The sequence below is a fragment of the Gigantopelta aegis genome, chromosome 2, assembly GCF_016097555.1.
Source record: "Gigantopelta aegis isolate Gae_Host chromosome 2, Gae_host_genome, whole genome shotgun sequence".
NCBI classification, from domain to species: domain Eukaryota; kingdom Metazoa; phylum Mollusca; class Gastropoda; order Neomphalida; family Peltospiridae; genus Gigantopelta; species Gigantopelta aegis.
Window position 1 is genome coordinate 40,337,918 of NC_054700.1, and position 18,142 is coordinate 40,356,059.

General features: G+C 39.8%; 2 protein-coding genes across 7 annotated transcripts in view; one reads left to right on the forward strand and one right to left on the reverse strand.

Annotated features, from left to right (window-relative positions):
- The first annotated feature begins 845 nt into the window (after window positions 1–845).
- LOC121385451 (15-hydroxyprostaglandin dehydrogenase [NAD(+)]-like) lies at window positions 846–13,515 on the forward strand. Of its 2 annotated transcripts, none has more exons than XM_041516141.1 (7): window positions 846–1,041; window positions 1,536–1,662; window positions 4,408–4,514; window positions 5,522–5,618; window positions 6,018–6,094; window positions 6,811–6,959; window positions 12,981–13,515. In XM_041516141.1, exons 1-7 carry the CDS (start codon window positions 949–951, stop codon window positions 13,111–13,113), a joined length of 783 nt encoding a protein of 260 aa, XP_041372075.1. In that variant the 5' UTR covers window positions 846–948; the 3' UTR covers window positions 13,114–13,515. The 2 variants fall into 2 exon arrangements, with proteins under 2 accessions (XP_041372075.1, XP_041372084.1); XM_041516150.1 differs by having other exon boundaries at window positions 1,539–1,662.
- Window positions 13,516–16,977: 3,462 nt separating this feature from the next.
- LOC121385463 (glycine-rich RNA-binding protein 3, mitochondrial-like) overlaps window positions 16,978–18,142 on the reverse strand; it is a 37,138-nt gene continuing 35,973 nt past the window's right edge. For 3 of the 5 annotated variants that reach the window (XM_041516191.1, XM_041516176.1, XM_041516162.1), the window contains one exon: window positions 16,978–18,062. In XM_041516191.1, coding sequence (XP_041372125.1) covers window positions 17,896–18,062 — 167 coding nt within the window. In that variant the 3' untranslated portion in view covers window positions 16,978–17,895. The remainder of the gene's footprint in view (window positions 18,063–18,142) is intronic. The other 2 variants (XM_041516183.1, XM_041516169.1) reach the window with 1 other exon arrangement.

Here is an 18,142-nt window from a genome sequence, read left to right on the forward strand (position 1 = left end):
ACCAGTCGTGGTGCACTGGGTGGAACGAGAAATAGCCCAATGGGCCCACCGATGGGGATCGATCCCAGACCGACCGCGCATTGAGCGAGCGCTGTACCACTGGGCTACATCCCACCCCCTTCTACAGTCAGAGTATTCGGGCTAGACGAACCAGGCGCGTGCGCAGGGGGGGGGGGGGGGGTTGGGGCCGAACCCCCCCCCCCCCCCCCCCCCCCCCCCCCCGCTCAAGGCGAATTTTTTTTTCATATCCCAATTTTTTTACATTCCTGTGAAAGCAGCTCGGCTAACCAGCAGAAAACACCTCAGAATAGCCCTAGAAGGGGTCAATTTTTCAAAATTTTCTGGAGGAGGGACCCCCAGACCCCCCGCCAAGGGCTTCGCGAATGCGGAGCTCGCGGTGTCGGGCTTCGCCAGACACGTCGACCCCCCCCCCCCCCCCCTCCCGCTGCAAAATTTCCTGCGCACGCCCCTGTGAACTATTGACGAAAGTTATGAAAACAAGTTGCTCTATTGCAGTTCTGAGTAAAACTGATGTTATAAAAATTGTAATTTTAAAACTTATGCCCAACCGCTTAAACACATGCGGGTCGTAGCCCAGTGGTGAAGCGCTCATCAGTTGCGTGGCCGGTCTAGGATCGATCCCTGTCGATGGACCTATTGGGCTATTTCTCGTTCATAAAATATAGCTTGGGGGCGGGTCGTAGCCCAGTGGTAAAGCGCTCACTTGATGCGCTGTCGGTATAGGGTCGATCCCCGTCGGTGGGCTCATTACCCTCGTTCCTGGCAGTGCACTACGACTCTCGTTTCACGGAAATAGTCGATGTGTTCCGAATGATAACTCACCGGTGACACCTCTGTCCCGTGGTATTTGACTTAACAAAAGATCCACGGTATCCACTTACAAGACCGAAATATATTTAATGACTGACAGTTACCGCAGTATTTGACATGGCTTTGTCCGGGAAAGTAGCGATAGTAACTGGAGCTGCACAGGGCCTAGGGAAGGCGTTTACTGAACGACTGTTGCAGCGTGGAGCTCGGGTCAGTAAATACATCAACAAACGTGCTAATCTTGTTACCGTATTTCCTGTATTAAGCACAGGAGCGATATTTTCTTTTCTTTTCAAAAGGTTCCCAAACGCGGCGCTTATTTGAGACCTAGCGTTATTTTTTCAAGCAGATTTCAGAAACCAAAAACAAAAATTGAAAAGGTGCCCGTTTTGTCTAACTAGAGACGATCGTGTATTTCTATCGTAGTATGCAATGGTGGATCTGGGGTGGGGTGGGGGACTCAATTTTACAACAGTTAAATATATATTTTCTTTTTCATTTTTTACGATGGAAAATCCTAAGAATTCCTTCGGAACATGTCACTGAGGCCTCCCTAAATGTATTTTCTGAATCCGCCACTGGTATGCCCTAATTCCTTTTTCCTTTATTTATTTATTTTGTATTTTGTATTATTTTGTACCACCACCCTGCTTAGTTTAGGTTAAGTACGGTCCTATACAGCTTATAACAGGTAGTTTTCTTAGCAGGTTTGTGTCGCCGATGTCAAGGTGGAAGATGGGCAGAGAACTGTATCGGACTTTGGCCAGACGTATGGCAAAGATCGAGCGACGTTCGTCAAGTGTGACGTGTCTAACGAAAAGGATTTGGAAGGTCTCGTGTACTTCTTTTTGATAACAACTCCGTCTGTCTGTGTATTTTTCTCTACAATAGGCTACATTAAATATTGATGTAATGACAGTGTCACTCAGGCCTATTGTCAATCTTTTTCATTATTCTCTGTATACTCGAACATTAATTTCATAAAGTATAAAGTTTGTTTTGTTTAACGACACCACTAGAGCACATTGATTAATTAAACATCGGCTATTGGATGTGAAACATCTGGTAATTCTGTAGGAAACCCACTACATATAACTTATACACACATAATGTAGTTACTACTTTATAGGCAGACTTAATTAAAATAATATATTCACAAGGACCTGGATTTTAACAAGTATCTAGAGTAAATGAAAGTATATAATGATATATGAAAATGAGAGAGAGAGAGAGAGAGAGAGAGAGAGAGAGAGAGAGAGAGAGAGGAGGAGGAGGAGGAGGAGGAGGAGGAGGAGCAGGAGGATAAAGGAAGAACAAATATGCACACACATACACACACACGCACGTGTTTTGATTATGTACATATTTATTATTATTTATAACAACATTTCAGTGGTCTGTAAAAAGAAGTAGGATATACAATAGGCATACAGATATGAAGGTGTTTTAGTTTACATCAATTTTACGTGACCTGTTGGGGCTGATGAAAACAAATGAACAAAAGTAATTTTAAGATTATATATCAAATAGAGAATGGTACATTGCCCACTTGGTAACGAATTTATTAAAGCAGTTTTTACTGTAGTGAATATGTTTCTCAATCAGGTATCTTTGTTTAACTTCGTTTTGGAAATGAGTAATGTTTAACTGTACATTTTGCACTTTGCATTTATATATAAAATACTTAGCTAACAATCTTTCTGATATGCAGGCTGATGCTAATTTATAAACAAATGAGTGAAATGGGACGCCAGTTAGTTAGAAAACGTTTGGGTTTATCGCCTTTGGGTATGCAGGTATATTATTCCAAGTTTCTGTGTTATAGATAATTCACCATTAATAAAAGCATAATTCACAGATCTAAGAACAAAATAACCAATATCTTTCCAAAAATTTTGTTTAATTCGGCAGAGAAACCGTCAGACCCTGGACTTTTATTGTTCTTTGTACGTTTTAAAGCATATGTCAGTAAACCCTCTAAAGAGTCTGCTTGTTCTCTGTTAAGTTTATTTATATCTTGACCTAAAAATAAGTCATGTAGGTCAGTATCAGCTATCGTATCTTCTTTTGAAGAATAGAGGTTTTCATAAAAGTTTTTTGTCTCATGCATAAGTTCATTTTTATTTGTAACGATAGAACCATCATTTTTCTCAATTTGAGTTATAGACTTGCTAATAAAGTTCCTATTTTCTAAGTTACAGAAATAGTTAGAAATTCGTTAACCTTCATCTATCCATTTGGCTCTAGATCTCTAGACACCCTCCATTTTCTTTTCACGCAGGCTTTCTAAGTCTTTTCTTTTTGTCTGTATAATTTCAAAATCTAATTGTTCGCTATTTTCTAATATCTCTATTTCTTCAATCAGCTGTTTTTCTAGTTTATAGTTTTCTTTTTTCAAATACGATGAGTATGAAATTGTCTTTCTTCTAATTTCCATAAGTAATACTTCTAGAAATAATTGATGATTAATTGTAAAATTTATTTCAGATAGGAGTATATCATCAACAGTATCCAAGTTATAGACAGACGCAGTATATTGTCTCTTAACATCAGAAATAACTTTTTTTATTATTGATATATAAGATTTATTTTTTAAGAGTGAATTATTAAATTTCCAATAGGTGGTGTGCCTTTCGTTTTCACTGAATTCGAGATTTAGACTTATAATAGAATGATCAGTTCTATATCCACAATGTATATTGGAGTTAAGGACATAAGAATACAACATTTCTGATATTAGAAAAAAATCTAATCAGCTTGTTTTATTGGGTTATTCTTCCTCCATGTGTAATTACGTAGTTCGGGATTATGATCTCTCCAGATGTTCACAAGATCTAATTCACCTATTATATCTAACACTTCATCGCGAGCTTTTGGATTGTTTACATTTATGTAGTTATGTGTATCAATCTGTGGGTTTAGAACAAGATTCCAATCTCCACCAAAAATATAATATTTATTTTTAAGAGCTTTTACTTCTTGTAGAACTTGCTTGTAAAAGTTTGGACTGTCTGAATTTGGTCCATATAGGTTTACTAATGTTATACGTATATTGTAAATAGTTATATCCACAATAAGTAAATTTTATATTCAAAATTGTTATTTATTAATATAGCAACTTTAGATTTGATTATGTATGGATCCCTTTGATTGTTCTAAATCAACTTCCAACATTATGTTTTCAGTTATTAGTCGTTGGTTTTGAACATTTCTCTTTACCATTGGTTACGCTAACTGATGTTTGAATATTTGGCCCCAGGTGCAAGCCAGTAGGAAGGACTTTGGGAGTTGGGGGGGGGGGGGGGGGGGGGGGGGGGGGGGGGGCACTGACTGATCGGGTACAAACTCTATATCAGATTTTGGTTACAATAGCAAACGTTAGTGTGATAAAAAAAGAGAAAAAAAAGAAGTTTTTTAAAAGCCCCCCCGGTTCCTATGAGCCTGAGGTGTATATATATATATTAACTGCGTTCATATCCTTCGTTATATTTAGATAATAATCCATGATACAATTCCAACTGATTCCCAACACTACATTAGTATTATTGCACTGTTATGTTGCTAAATGTCTGACAGATCTGTTCGTGGCGGTTAAACGTCGATACGGACCATTGGACATCATGGTAAACAACGCTGGGATCGCCAATGAAACGAACTGGAGTAAAATGGTCGACATCAATATGGTTAGTGTACAGCTGGGCCCGTGCTTATAAAACTTTTAGTCCAGACTCAATCGCTAATGACGTCACACACAAACAATTTGTATGGCGTTGTCATGACATTACTGTCTCAGACTCATTAGAGTGCCGAATCCAGACTCTAAAGGTTTTAGAAGCACCAAGCCAGATCTCGTGGCTTATTAGTGAACTACAAATAGACTTACATTTGTATTTCACATTCTATCTGCTCATGCGCGCGAAGAGTAACGTGCCTAGCCGAATCACGCTACTTCTGTGAGATTTAACACTTTGAGGATCATCTAGGGCAGCTGTCATATACGATGTGACTACATTCGTAGGAGATGTGAAACTGACGAATTACAAATACATATTTCATATCGGATAGTGTAATGGATGCGAAAAATGCAAAATTAAAACATTCATACAATAAAGTGAACTGTGGGTCACGTGACCTCATTTGCATATAATGGTGCTCGAGTGACCCACCTACCACGTAGCCTATATTTTGTGCTACAAGGTTTCTCCTCTCGCCTCTTTATGTCGTATCGTAGTTACCATCATTATAATATGTGCCTATCCTGAGTATTCTGCCGCGAGAGAGCTAGACGAACATTTGGACAGTTGCGATGCTCTCTTGAGGCTCATATAGACTGGATGCGGTGCGTGCGTGCGGTCCGACTTAAAAAATAAATCGAAATACATTAGTTTCGCCACCACGAAAAATACATTTTAAATTTAAAATTGGTTGTTTTTGTAGCTGGAGAAAACTTAAGTTATCGTGGTTCAGTTAGTTTTTACTGCCCGCCTCACTCCCAGGTGAAGTCTCATATAAACTGGATAGGACGCATGCGTGCGATCCGCCTGTTGCGTCTGCGGCTTGCGTTTGGGGGGCTATACACCATATACGATTATCTCATTGCTGCTGTTCGCACGCGTTTTGTAAACGCACTCATCCAGTCTAGATGCTCTCACTGAAAAACGCTTATGACATTTTTAAATATTTTTTTTAGAAAGGACTAATGAAAGGGACGTTTCTGGCTATTGAAGCGATGAGAAAAGACACGGGTGGTCATGGAGGTGTGATTGTCAATGTCGCCTCCTCTGCAGGTACACACTATTAATCACATTTCAGCTCCTTCGAAGATAAATATGAATTTGATGTGCTAACGGTCATTCAACAAATAAATAACGCAAAATTTGGCATTTATTACACTCCTCTTGTAACGTTTTGTAACATTAAGAGCACTCGCCCTTTAAAGTAACGCTCGTCAATACCCCCCCCCCCCCCCCCCCGCACCGATTTCCACGCGCGTGTGCCGGGGTGGGGTGGGGGAGTCGAAACTCCTTCCTGAGTCCCTACTCAAAGCACAACGTATTTTCCGGGGAGAGGGGGGGGGGGGGGGCAGAGAGAGATAGAGAGAAAGTGCTTGCGTGCGTGTGTGTGTGAGTAAAATCCGGTCCAACACATACATTATTTAATAGCATAAACATTTTGTTATTTAATAGGATTGACGCCGGTCTTTTGTACACCTTCATATTGTGCGTCGAAGTACGGCGTCGTTGGATTCACCCTTAGTTGGGCGGTAAGAGTGATTTTCCCTGGAGCCTGGTTCCCATAAACTCTGTAATACGTATTAGACCACACGCAGATACCATGCATGTTCCCATACGGACGTAAACGGTGTATGCCGAGTTTAATGTACAAAACCGTCTGTGACTGTACTGTTCCCATAAAAATGTAGGTGGTCTGCAGCGATCTGCGACGTATTGCGAATTTATGTGAACCAGACTTTAGTATCTTCTTCGTGACAGTAGGAGGAGTGGGGAGTAACTTTGTGGTAGAGCGCTCACCTGAGGTGCGATGAGTCGTATGATCGACTGGACAGAAGAATAAGAATATATATATATTTTTTTTAAAGTGTGTTGTTGTTGTTTTTTGTAAGGGTGGAGGTTAAACTGGGTATTACTGCATTGTGATATGATACCCCTCCCCAACACACATACTAGGTATTTTATGTTACTTACGACCCTGATGACTCTGCGAAGAGTGGTGTGTGTGTGTGTGTGCGCGCGTGCGTGCATGCGTGCGCGCGTTTGTGTGTATGTATGAGACTGTCTATATGTGTTTTTGTATTCCGTGCGTGCGTGTTTGTGGTCTTTGTGCGTGTTGATGTGTGTGTGTGTGTGTGTGTGTGTATGTGTGTGTCTGTGTGCGTGTGTTGTTTTGTCTGTGTGTGTGTGTTGGAGAAGTATTGAAGGTAGACTAACTATTTAGCCTTGACATGACATTATGTTGCAGGAGAGTCGGACTATAGTGGACCTTGGGATTAGGTTTGCAGTGATGTGCCCCGCCTTTACGGACACTGAGATCATAAAACTGGGAACTAATTCCATCATGTTACAGCCAGAACTAGCTACTAAAATGATGGATTTTGTTGGAATCAACAAGTAAGATAAACTACCGGTCAGGGTCTGTTAGGTGTTACGTACAGGACACATGGCTGTACATTACGACGAGGGAGTGCATTGCCCGTGTAGCCTAACAAAAACAAACAAACAAAAAAGAACGAAAGGGGACCTTTTAAATTTTAAAATGCCCTTTTTATCAAGTGAAAGATTTTTTTTACATTTTGCTGTTTCCTTATTACTTTTACCCCTTCCCCAATCTCCCTTACTTGTAATTAATTTAGGCTAGGTACAAACTAATTTCGATAATGTCTAGATGACAAGAAATCGTCGATTTCTTCTGCTAAAAAGGTATCTTGGCGTACTAGTTTAATTAATATTCTCTAATACCTACCTAATACTGATAATTCATTGTTTTGTTTTCATCTGCCATATTTGCGTTGTCGTCTGCTGAGGAACCCATGTCCTACGAGTGGTACAATTCAATTCAATTCAATTTATTGCATATTACCAAACAAGCTGCTTCTCCAATGTACGTCAAAGACCGTTGAGCGTGCTGTCCTGTCTGTAGGAAAGTTAATGTGAAATATTCCTTGCTGGGTTTAATTTAGTTCAGGTCGTAGGATTTAACATGGTCATACAGAACAAGCTATTGTAGCACACGCCTGTCATGGGCCCAGATTCTACTTTCGCCGGCTCCTCCGTCCAGGACAGGAATGGTTTGGGGTTGATGGGAGAGGGGGTCGCACGCGCTGGCATGTTCAAGGGAGCACAAGCAGCCCGACCAAGGTGGGTAGCGGGTTTCTAGGTTTTGGTAGGATGCGCCTATATAGTAGTACCAGTCCCCAACTCCCTTTTCTCCTCTGTCTGTCCGTCGGTCTGTCGTTCTATCTCTCTCTCTCTAACTTTTAACACGTTAGTGTCAAAATAACCAGTTACATGTATTCTGTAATTTTAAATGTGATGTGGTGTCGTTAAACAAATATTTTTTTTCTTATAGGAACCTGAGCCATGGGCGTACATAGGGGGGGGGGTTCTATGGGTTCGACCGAACCCCCCCCCCCCCCCTGAAATCGCTTTTTTTATAATTTAATATTTCTGACATTATTATATTTACTCAACATAGAAATATATGCCCAATATCTCTGCAATCTATTTTGGAACCCCCCTTTTTAAAATCCTATGTATTGGAACCCCCCTTTTAAAAATCCTATGTACGCCCATGTGAGCCCCTGCTTATAAAACGTTTAGTCCAGGCTCAATTTTATCCCATCCACCTGTCAAGGACCTTTGAATTCTATTTTCAAAAAACTACGAGTTTTGGGCTCCCTCTATTAAAAAATCCTGGATCCGCGCCTGTTCTGGAATACTGTTGTTTAATTCTTAAAAACTAAAATCAAACTTTATGCGAATGCACAAACCATGGTTTTAGGCAACCTTATCTATTCTAAAAAAAGATAATATCATCAATTTAATATTGCTTATTGCCAAACAATACATATACAAATCAAACTGCAAGACAGCCACGTTAACTACTCAAATTTGATACGTGAACATAGGCCCCTACTGAATTTTGGAAAAAACATGAGAGATATGATGGACTTGCCTGCTACAGCGAGTTTGGTCGTCATCGTCATGCAGGAACCGTCACATTATTTCAATGGAACACCATTCTTGTCATAATCACCACTGACATTACAGTTGCAATTACTGTGACATATTATAATCATAGGCATACGGGCTCCCATTGTTGTTGGGGGGGGGGGGGGGGCTGATTTTTGCCGAATCTGGATAACAACGTTTATTCATAAATTGCATTACTACCAAACAGTTACATAGGGTTGCAAACGAATCACTACGCATTTTTACACGGATTACAACTCATTTTGATGGTAGAATGATGGCAGTGGCGGATCCAGGGGTGTGTGTGAATAGGGTGGCTAGCCACCCCCTCCCTTCCTGGAAATTTTTAATGTTCATTCCAAACATAATTAATGAATTTTACGAATTAATTGCAGTTGCTGTACCGATCGACATTTGCCATTTTTAGCTAAATACATTAAACAGACAAAATATTACGTTTATAACCGACGTTTAATGCTCTTTTTACCGTAAGCGTAATGTTATCAGTTTCACTGATGACAGCTCACTTACCAGTCTATTTTTGCAAGATTTCCTCGCAGGCAAGTTCGTCGTCGTATTTTACTTACTAAAATCATTATCCGATTCGTCCAAAAAGCGACGTAGGCAGAACACATTAGATTGTTTTGTTGTTAAGAAGTCTGTGGAAGAAAGTTCATCTCAGTGTATGTAGTCTTACTGCAGTTAGAAACACAACAGATGGTTCTGCAAGTGCAAGCCTACATGATGAAATTATGCCTATTAAATAGTGTGTCTCCTAATGACATTTGCACCGTTTTCCTAACGCCTGGACAGCTAGGTCTAAGCGATGCTGAAAAGGTAAGCATGATAGATAATTGCTGGAAACCTGATGCATCATGCACACTCCATAGCCGAAAGTATAAGGACAGGCATGTGGTGTTTCAGTCGAGATGGCTCGAGCAGCACAGGTGGCTTGCATACAGCAACCATTCAGATTACAGAGGGGGTTGGTGTCTTTCACGTGTTCTGTTCCTCAGTAATAACGAAAAGGAAAAATTGGTGGCTTTTGTAAACACTCCTTTTACTAACTACAATAAATCAAAGGAATTATTAGACAGTCACAAGACAAAAGAGTACCACAAGCGTAGCATTGAACGGCCATTGTGTATTCGACCACAACAGCGCAGCATTGAAAATCGAATTGATGTTCAGATCAACCAAGTAGCATCACAAAATGCACAGAATTTTTTTTCGATTTTGCCGTATATAGTACAAGCAGTATTAGAATGTGTCAAGCAGCAAATTGCATTGCGACTAAATAGATTTTATAAAGCCAGAAATATGCAACTTCAATGCAATCTTGCGCCTTATGGCAAAATCTAATCCTGTACTTCATAATTATCTTGTATCTGGCCCCAAGAATGCACGGTACACGAGTAAAACTGTGCAAAATGAAGTAATTCATGTTGCAGCAACATTGATTCGGGACACATTTCGTCAGTGCCTTGGAACAGTATGCACACTTTTCTTCAATAGCGGACGAAACGCGCTCCCATGGGCGAGAAATATTATCTCTCTGACAGACCCATCCAAACCAGTAAAACGTGAAGTTTTGCTGGACATATGTTATTTGCAGAGAACCACCGGACTGATTATAGCTAATGCCATTCGAAATTATTTAGATGTTCAGAAAGTCGATATAAAAAATGGTCGCGGTCAAGCATACGACACCACGGCGTGTATGAGCTCAACACAAAAGGGGTTCATGCTGAAATAGCAAAGTCTGATGCAGAGTATCAAGCTTGTTGTTTGCATTCCCTGAACCTGGTTATTTGTCATGCATGCAAAATTCCACAAATTGCAAACATGATGAATTCTTGTCAAGAATTATTCAGCTACTTCGACAATTCTCCAAAACGATAAAAATTATTTGAAAAGATCGTTGATAACCTGGCCAAAAAACCTGCCAAAAAACACAAGTCGAAGAACATGTGCAAGACACCCTGGATCGAAACACACACTGCTTTTCAAACGATCCAAGACGTATATGAGTTTATTGTAATAACCCTGAATGAGATATGCGAGCCTTCGTGTGACGAAACTCTGTACCCAAACAACGAGTTATGGAACTGGGATTCTTCAACAAAGGCTAAAGCCAACGGCCTTCGACACATCTTTATGAATTTTGCACATGTTGTCAGTTTCATGTGTGCAAAAGAGATGCTGGAGCCATTGCGCCCTCTCGTGAGTGCGTTAGAGGGTAGACTTACGGAAGTTTACTTTGGCTTCCAGAAAATCGAACTTGTCACCAGTTTATACAACGATATTCGTCTTGAAATGGACAGCTGGTTTGATCGATTATATGAGAAGATACTAAATCTGTCCGACTTGATTGGGCAACAGAATAACGGCCACGACTTTGCAGTAGACAACAAAGTAGGGACAATCATCCATCAGATTCAGTATCTTAATATTGGAAGAGAACCGTTGCTATAGCTTTCCAGGACATAATATGCAACGAACATGACTGTCGTTTTAGTAACGAAAAGAGGGCACACTGTGAGCTGTGTGCTTTAATTCCAGAAGTAATCGCTGAAAAGGATTATATAAATGTTGTGGATCTTGGAAAGGTCCTGTACAAGAAGTGGAACCATGTGATGCCCATTCCGTTAGCATTTGAGTGCGAACTTTTGAGATGGAAAAATTATTGCAAGCGACATTCCCGTGACCACATCTGCTTCCCGAACATGCAGACAACACTTTCTTTCCCAACATCAGAGATCTTCTAAAGATCCTTGCTATCATACCCATAGGCAGTACAGAGGCAGAGAGATCGTTCTCCTGCCTTAGACGAATACAGACATGGCTTCGTACTACCATGACTACAGAGAGACTAGCTGACCTAGCTGTTATCGCAATGCATGGATTTTCTAGTGCAGTGAACACAAAGCAGATTTGTGACAGGTTTGTGGCTTTGCGTCCACGCCGCATGCAATCCGGGTCCTTATTGCTTGACTAATTACTGAAATACCTGCAGTTCCTGTTCACCTTGATTCTTCTTTTATTATCGCTGTTGCCAGATAAATCGCGTTAACCTTGCAATTAATTACCTTTATTCGATTTTAAAACAGGCACTAATTCCACTGTTAAAGGGACATTCCTGAGTTTGCTGCGTTGTAAGATATTTCCGACTAATAAAATATTTCTACGATTAAACTTACATATTAAATATATATTCTAGTTTATAATATCAGTGTCTATGTATTCAATGTGTTTCTGGTCGTCTTAATATTTGTAAGAAGCCCAAACTGGATTTTGTCTTCAAATAATTTCGTACGTACGAAAAAACAATATTTTAGGAAATAAGATGAAATTTAACCTAGTACAAATATTAGAACGATCAGAAACACGTTTAATATATAGCCACTAATATGTTATGCAGAAAAATATATTTGACATGTAATTACAATCGTTAAAAAGTCTCTGTTAGTCGATAACATCTTAAAAACTGCAGCAAACTCAGGAATGTCCCTTTAATGGTTTGAATGGTGTGACCTTTGTCGGTTGTGGCCTTGTATAAACCCGGATTTATTGTATTGTAGAAAATAAAGTCATCGCTATTGCAATATATGCTATGCTTTTTTCATCGTCTTTCACGAACACCTGGTATAATATTATTTGATTAGACGGTGCATGTCATTAAAAGTTTTGGTTTTGTATTGATGTCCCTTCGACTCTTTGTCTTCTGTCGCAATTCGTCATCCCATGATCTGACGTTAAAATTAATATACCGGGTATACTGTTACTTCAAAAAAAAATTCAGGAAGATGTAAATAAAGTCATTCCGTTATGAAAAATAATATGCCTGTTATCAACCAGGTGTACAATTGAACTGAGTATGGCTTGCATCGATAAGGACAAAATTAAATCGTTTTCTATATATTTTGGTGTGAATCAGGAAAACGGCAAAAAATGTATCAACTTTATGGAATTATTAATTAGGAATTAGGTCCTCGGAGATCAGTGAAATAAGGTTCTAAAATGTCCAGAATGCCGAAACTTCAGGGGACTTTGCCCCCGAAACCTTCACCATGGCTCAGCCCCCGCCGGTTTACTCCATCCCAATACAGCCACCCCCCATTATTATTTTCTAGATCCGCCACTGGATGAAAATACATGGTAAAAAGGTATCAGGTTAGCATTTTGCCCAAATATCTGTATACATTTTGCCCGAATTTGAGGTTTTACTCCAGCACTTGAGGGGCAGTTGACCCCCGCCCCCTGTCTCGTACGCTTATTAAATAATCCATTATCTCATGGGATGCGTAACTTTTTTCCAGGTGTATTCTATTGTATACTGTATATTTTGTGGTGAAATAAAATTACCCCAACCCAAACAAATCTTGCACACGAGTCTGGTTTGTAGTGTTCGAGATTCAGTTGTGTACCATTTCATTTCAGGGTGGAGACCGTTTCAGACGCGTTTATGCAACTTGTGGATGACCCAGAGAGTAACGGGACAATCGCAACCATAACCGCTAATCACGGAATTCGATTTAAGCGGCACAAGTTCACCAATTTGAGCATGCTATGAAGAATCAGCCCAAACCCCAATCCACGTGCTTATAAAACTCAAATCTAGACTCCAGACCTGTGAAGTCTCATGTGCATACACAAAAGGTGAAATGGGATCAGATTTGTGGTGTGCACAGGTTCTGAAATAATACTTTGGGCCAAACGAATGAAAAATTGAAGACTGATTGTTTGACATGTGTGAATAGTATTCCTCAACAAAACCTAGTACGTGATTTTGAGAGACAGAGACAGAGTGAGAGCAAGTTGGTAGTCCCGAGTTTGTTCTACGTGCACATTGTATTGCTATGAATACATGCATTTAATCTCTGCCAGATTTGTTCCGTTTGTACAGGAATGGCTATTTTGCACGTATAATAAATGTTTTCAAAAATGTATTTATTTTATAAACTGCTAACATGTATTGTATTGTTTATTTTAGTTTATAAGTAGACGTAGCCCAGTGGTAAAACGCTCGCATGGTGCGCGGTCGGTCTAGGATCGATCAGTTAGTGGGCTCGTTGGCCCATTTCTCGTTCCAGCCAGTGCACCACAACTGGTGTATCCAAGGCCATACTATCCTGTCTGTGGGAATAGTACATATAAAAAGATACCTTGCTATCATTGAAAAACAGTTTCGTGTTTCCCCAAGACTATTGATCAGAAGTACCAAAATTATGTTTAATAGCCGATGATTAATAAATCAATATACTTTAGGGCCGATTATACAGAATTAAAACTGGTTTTCAGTGTAGGCCTAGTGTAACAGATAAATATCTCCTTTGACGATACTTTTAAGTGAAAGTTTAGTTGCCCAAGCACGTATACTTATCCATAGGTTCTCGTTTTTCATACTGGGGTGGGGTTGGGTTAGGGCAGGCAGATGTTTTATAATTACCAGTTTGAAATGAAGTAGACGAGCTAAACATTATGCCAGCTTCTAATACTGTCCATGATTGTAATTAAAGGGACATACCCTAGTTTTAGCCCATGGAAATGCACACTAAGTTTGGTTAATCTACAGACTTGCAATACATTTGGAGTGTGTGACTTTGAAATGGTGAAATATCCTCTAAAATTAGACTAAAACTCGACTCCATAACTGTTACTTCTCAGACGCACGTGCGTTTTTAAAATATGAGTAATGCATTTTGTGATAAAAACACCAGGATGACCAAAAACACTTCGAATGTATGGAAATGAATAATCTAAACAAAATCTAAGTAAAGTATGATTTCAGTTATCAAAAACTGCTCTAATAATAAAAATATGCTTTAGTGTTTAAAAACTAGGGTATGTCCCTTTAAGGTTTTTATCAAAATTACCATGTGCTATTACATGATCTCTTGCTACCAATGGGGAAATTTTGCGGATTTCCGCTCCAGAATTACCAAATGTTTGACATCCAGTAACTGATTAAATCAACATGTTCTAGAGATGTCGTTAACAAAACAAACGTGTAAGTACACGCTGCCCCGTCTGTGGGGAAGTGCATATAAGATTCCTTGCTGCTCTTTGGGCGAGAGGTCTGAATGCGACGAGTTTCCTCTAGTATGTCAAAATTACCAAACATTTGACATCAAATAGCTGACGACCTTACAGGTCCAAAGAAATAACCGTACATGGAATCTCCTAAATCCAAGAGGCGAGACGTAGCCCAGTGTTAAAGCACTCGTTTGACATCAATCCTCATCAGTAGGCCCATTTCTCGTTCCAGCCAGTGCAACACAACATATCAAAGGCAGTGGTATGTACTACCTTGCCTGTGGGATGGTGCATATAAAAGATCTCTTGCTGCCAATCGAAAAGAGTAGCCAATAAGTAGGCCCATTTCTCGTTCCAGCCAGTGCAACACAATTAACATATCAAAGGCAGTGGTATGTACTACCTTGCCTGTGGGATGGTGCATATAAAAGATCTCTTGCTGCCAATCGAAAAGAGTAGCCAATAAGTAGGCCCATTTCTCGTTCCAGCCAGTGCAACACAATTAACATATCAAAGGCAGTGGTATGTACTACCTTGCCTGTGGGATGGTGCATATAAAATATCTCTTGCTGCCAATCGAAGAGAGTAGCCAATAAGTGGCGACAGCGGGTTTCCTCTCAATATAAGTTTAACTGGATTTGTAGCAGTACCTGATAAAGCACAAAATTTCAGCTCAACATCTTAACATTATGTGAGTGTATTTTTAAAAAAGCCTGGAAAATGGAGATGAAACCTATATGAAACCTTTAGTCTGTTATGGTTGGACTGGTAAGAGACTAAACTAATATGTTCTAGTGGTCTCATTAAACAAAATTTAACTTTATATATATATATATATACTGAACAAAAAAAGAAACTTCCGATTTGTACATATAGTATTTGTTGTGTTAAAGAATTCATTGTGTAATGAAATTATATAGGTAGTATTAGCCTTGAGCTGTATTATCAAGATTCATGAATTTTATCGATTATTTTTGCACTGTTAATCGTCGACAACGTGAAATTCAATTTGCACGTGCATGCATGGTTCGACATGTCCCGTGTAGTATTCGGTCAATTTGTTTTACTTGTCTTACTGACATTGTTGTCAAGTGAACGAAAACGCTTCAAAATTTGTAAAAACATTTACGTTTTTTACATTGTAGCATTTTTAGTATGCCAAGAATACCCAATAATTTACGCGAACGGGCGATTGGCATGTTTGATGCTGGCATGTCGACAGTTCTAGTCGAGCGATACGAAATCTTCGCGTAAGATTTCGAACGACAGGAATCACCAACGACTTGCCACGTCGTGGGCGCCCGCGTTACAACGCGTGGTCAAGACCTCTATATCATGAACACGCATTTGCGCAATCGATTCCAAACTGCCACTGCTACTGCTGCTAACACACCTGGGCTTCATAACCGAATCAGTGGGCAAACTGTTCGTAATCGTCTGCGGGAGAACGGTTTACATGCACGACGTCCTTACGTCGGATGCGTTTTAACGCAACGTCATCGTCTTAATTGGGCACGTGTACACACTCGTTGGATACGGCGACGCTGGAATACCGTTCTTTTTTCGGATGAATACAGATTTTCTTTAAAACGTGGTGATGGCAGGGTGCGCGTCTACCATAGGAGAAATGAACGCTATGCTGACTGTTGTGTTCTTGAACGAGATCGTTTCGGGGTCGTGTCATGGTCTGGGCAGCCATTGCCCATGGTTATCGTTCACCACTAGTCGTCATTGATGGCAATTTAAATGCTCAACGTTACCGCGATGACATTCTCGCTCATCACGTCATTCCTCCGTTCCATAACAACGCCAACATCTCAATTTTTCAGCATGATAATGCAACCTCTCATACAGCTAGAGACACTGTAAATTTTCTTAGGACAAATAACATTGATTTCATTGAGGACTGGCCCGCTAAAAGTCCTGATCTCAACCCCATCGAGCATGTCTGGGATAGTCTGGACAGCCGATCGAGGCGTCGTCCCAACCCACCCGCTAAACGTCAACGAACTTCGTCAAGCGCTCATTCAGGAATGGAACAACATTCCACAGGCAGAAATCTACACTTCAGTCAATTCTATGCGCCTGCGATGCACTGCAGTGGTCAATTCAAGAGGTGGTCATACCCGTTATTAAGTGAGCATTTTTTGGGTTTTTTAACCCCTACCACTCTTGGTCAAAATTTCTCCCAGTTTCCGTTAACCTATGGCCATGATTTTTGCACCAAACGATGCATCATGGAACACTCTTTAAACGCATATATAACAATTATTCCCCCGGTTTGTTTTCATCAAGTCATGTTCAAGCAAAGTTAGCGGAAGTTTCTTATTTTTTTCAGATATATACATACATCTACCCAGAAACGTTTAAAAAAACCAATATAAAAACAAAAACAATTATCGATTTTTAAAAACATTTTATTGAGACGAGTCAAATATTTACGTGACAATGATTACTATGTACAATGTGTGTATGAATGAAGGTAGCAGCACCAAAGTGCACATACCTGCCAATTATCTCAAAAACACAAGTATAACACTAATTTGTATATAGATATATTTAATGAAAAATAAAGCAAATATTTTCTTTACGATATAAAGTTGACAACAGATGCATTTTACAATAACTATCCACAAGTTGAATGATACCTGTCCCCAACATTTTGGGAAAAAAACGTTCACCTTTTTATAAATAAATAATTCTGGTGAAGATATACAATAGGCACATTAAGACACTGTCAACTATCAAGAGTACAGATCGAGAAATAAGGTCATTAAATATTATTATAGTCCTCTAAAGGTGGCAACAGGCAACAATTTGCTGATAATGCAAGATGACTGGCAGGTATGAAATAAGTTCCTAAAAATGTTTATTATGTTTTACAAAATGGATCAACAGGGAAATAATAAAAATGACACGATGTGATAAAATCCAAGAAACCATTCTCAAATTCTTCGTCGTAGTACTATGAAAATGTGACTGAAACCCAATGTTATGCTTTCTAATCAATGAATGCCGCCCTTTTTGAAGATATTTCCTTTTAAATAATCTCGTTCAGTCCAAGGTTTAAAGACAATTCTGCATTATAAATTCACACCCACAAAATACAGAAAACCGGATTAAAAACCATTAAAAACTGTGCAACATAAAACTTCACTGACAAAATACTTTGACTATATTGAACAAGTTTCTTTTTTTCCCCCTTCAGTTCCATCCCATAAGATCAGTAGACATATATTCGTGGGCTGGGCCGGCTCATGATAGCTGTAGACATGGTGGCAAGTCACACGATGAGATTGATTCCGCGTCCCTGTGCTGTTTACCTGCGGTATGGGTGATACGGCTGAGCACCCTGTGCCTGTCGTGGAGCCCCGTAACCCGCACCACCACCGTACCCAGGCTGCTGTTGTGCGTCGGGACCACTGTACGCACCAGGAGCAACAGGTTGTGCCCCCGCTCCATAACTAGTCTGGTCCCCATAGCCTGCTGGAAATAAATAAATAATATGTAATGATAAATAAAAAACTTAAGAACCGGTTTGAATTTTCATTTCTTCAGAGAACTGT

What these genes read in the sequence shown, in the direction of transcription:
- LOC121385451 (XM_041516141.1), top strand. Translation starts at nt 949, where the DNA reads ATGGCTTTGTCCGGGAAAGTAGCGATAGTAACTGGAGCTGCACAGGGC. An exon ending in TAACGAAAAGGATTTGGAAG is followed by an intron (nt 1,663 to 4,407) that starts GTCTCGTGTACT and finishes AATGTCTGACAG; the next exon opens with ATCTGTTCGTGGCGGTTAAA. An exon ending in CAATGTCGCCTCCTCTGCAG is followed by an intron (nt 5,619 to 6,017) that starts GTACACACTATT and finishes GTTATTTAATAG; the next exon opens with GATTGACGCCGGTCTTTTGT.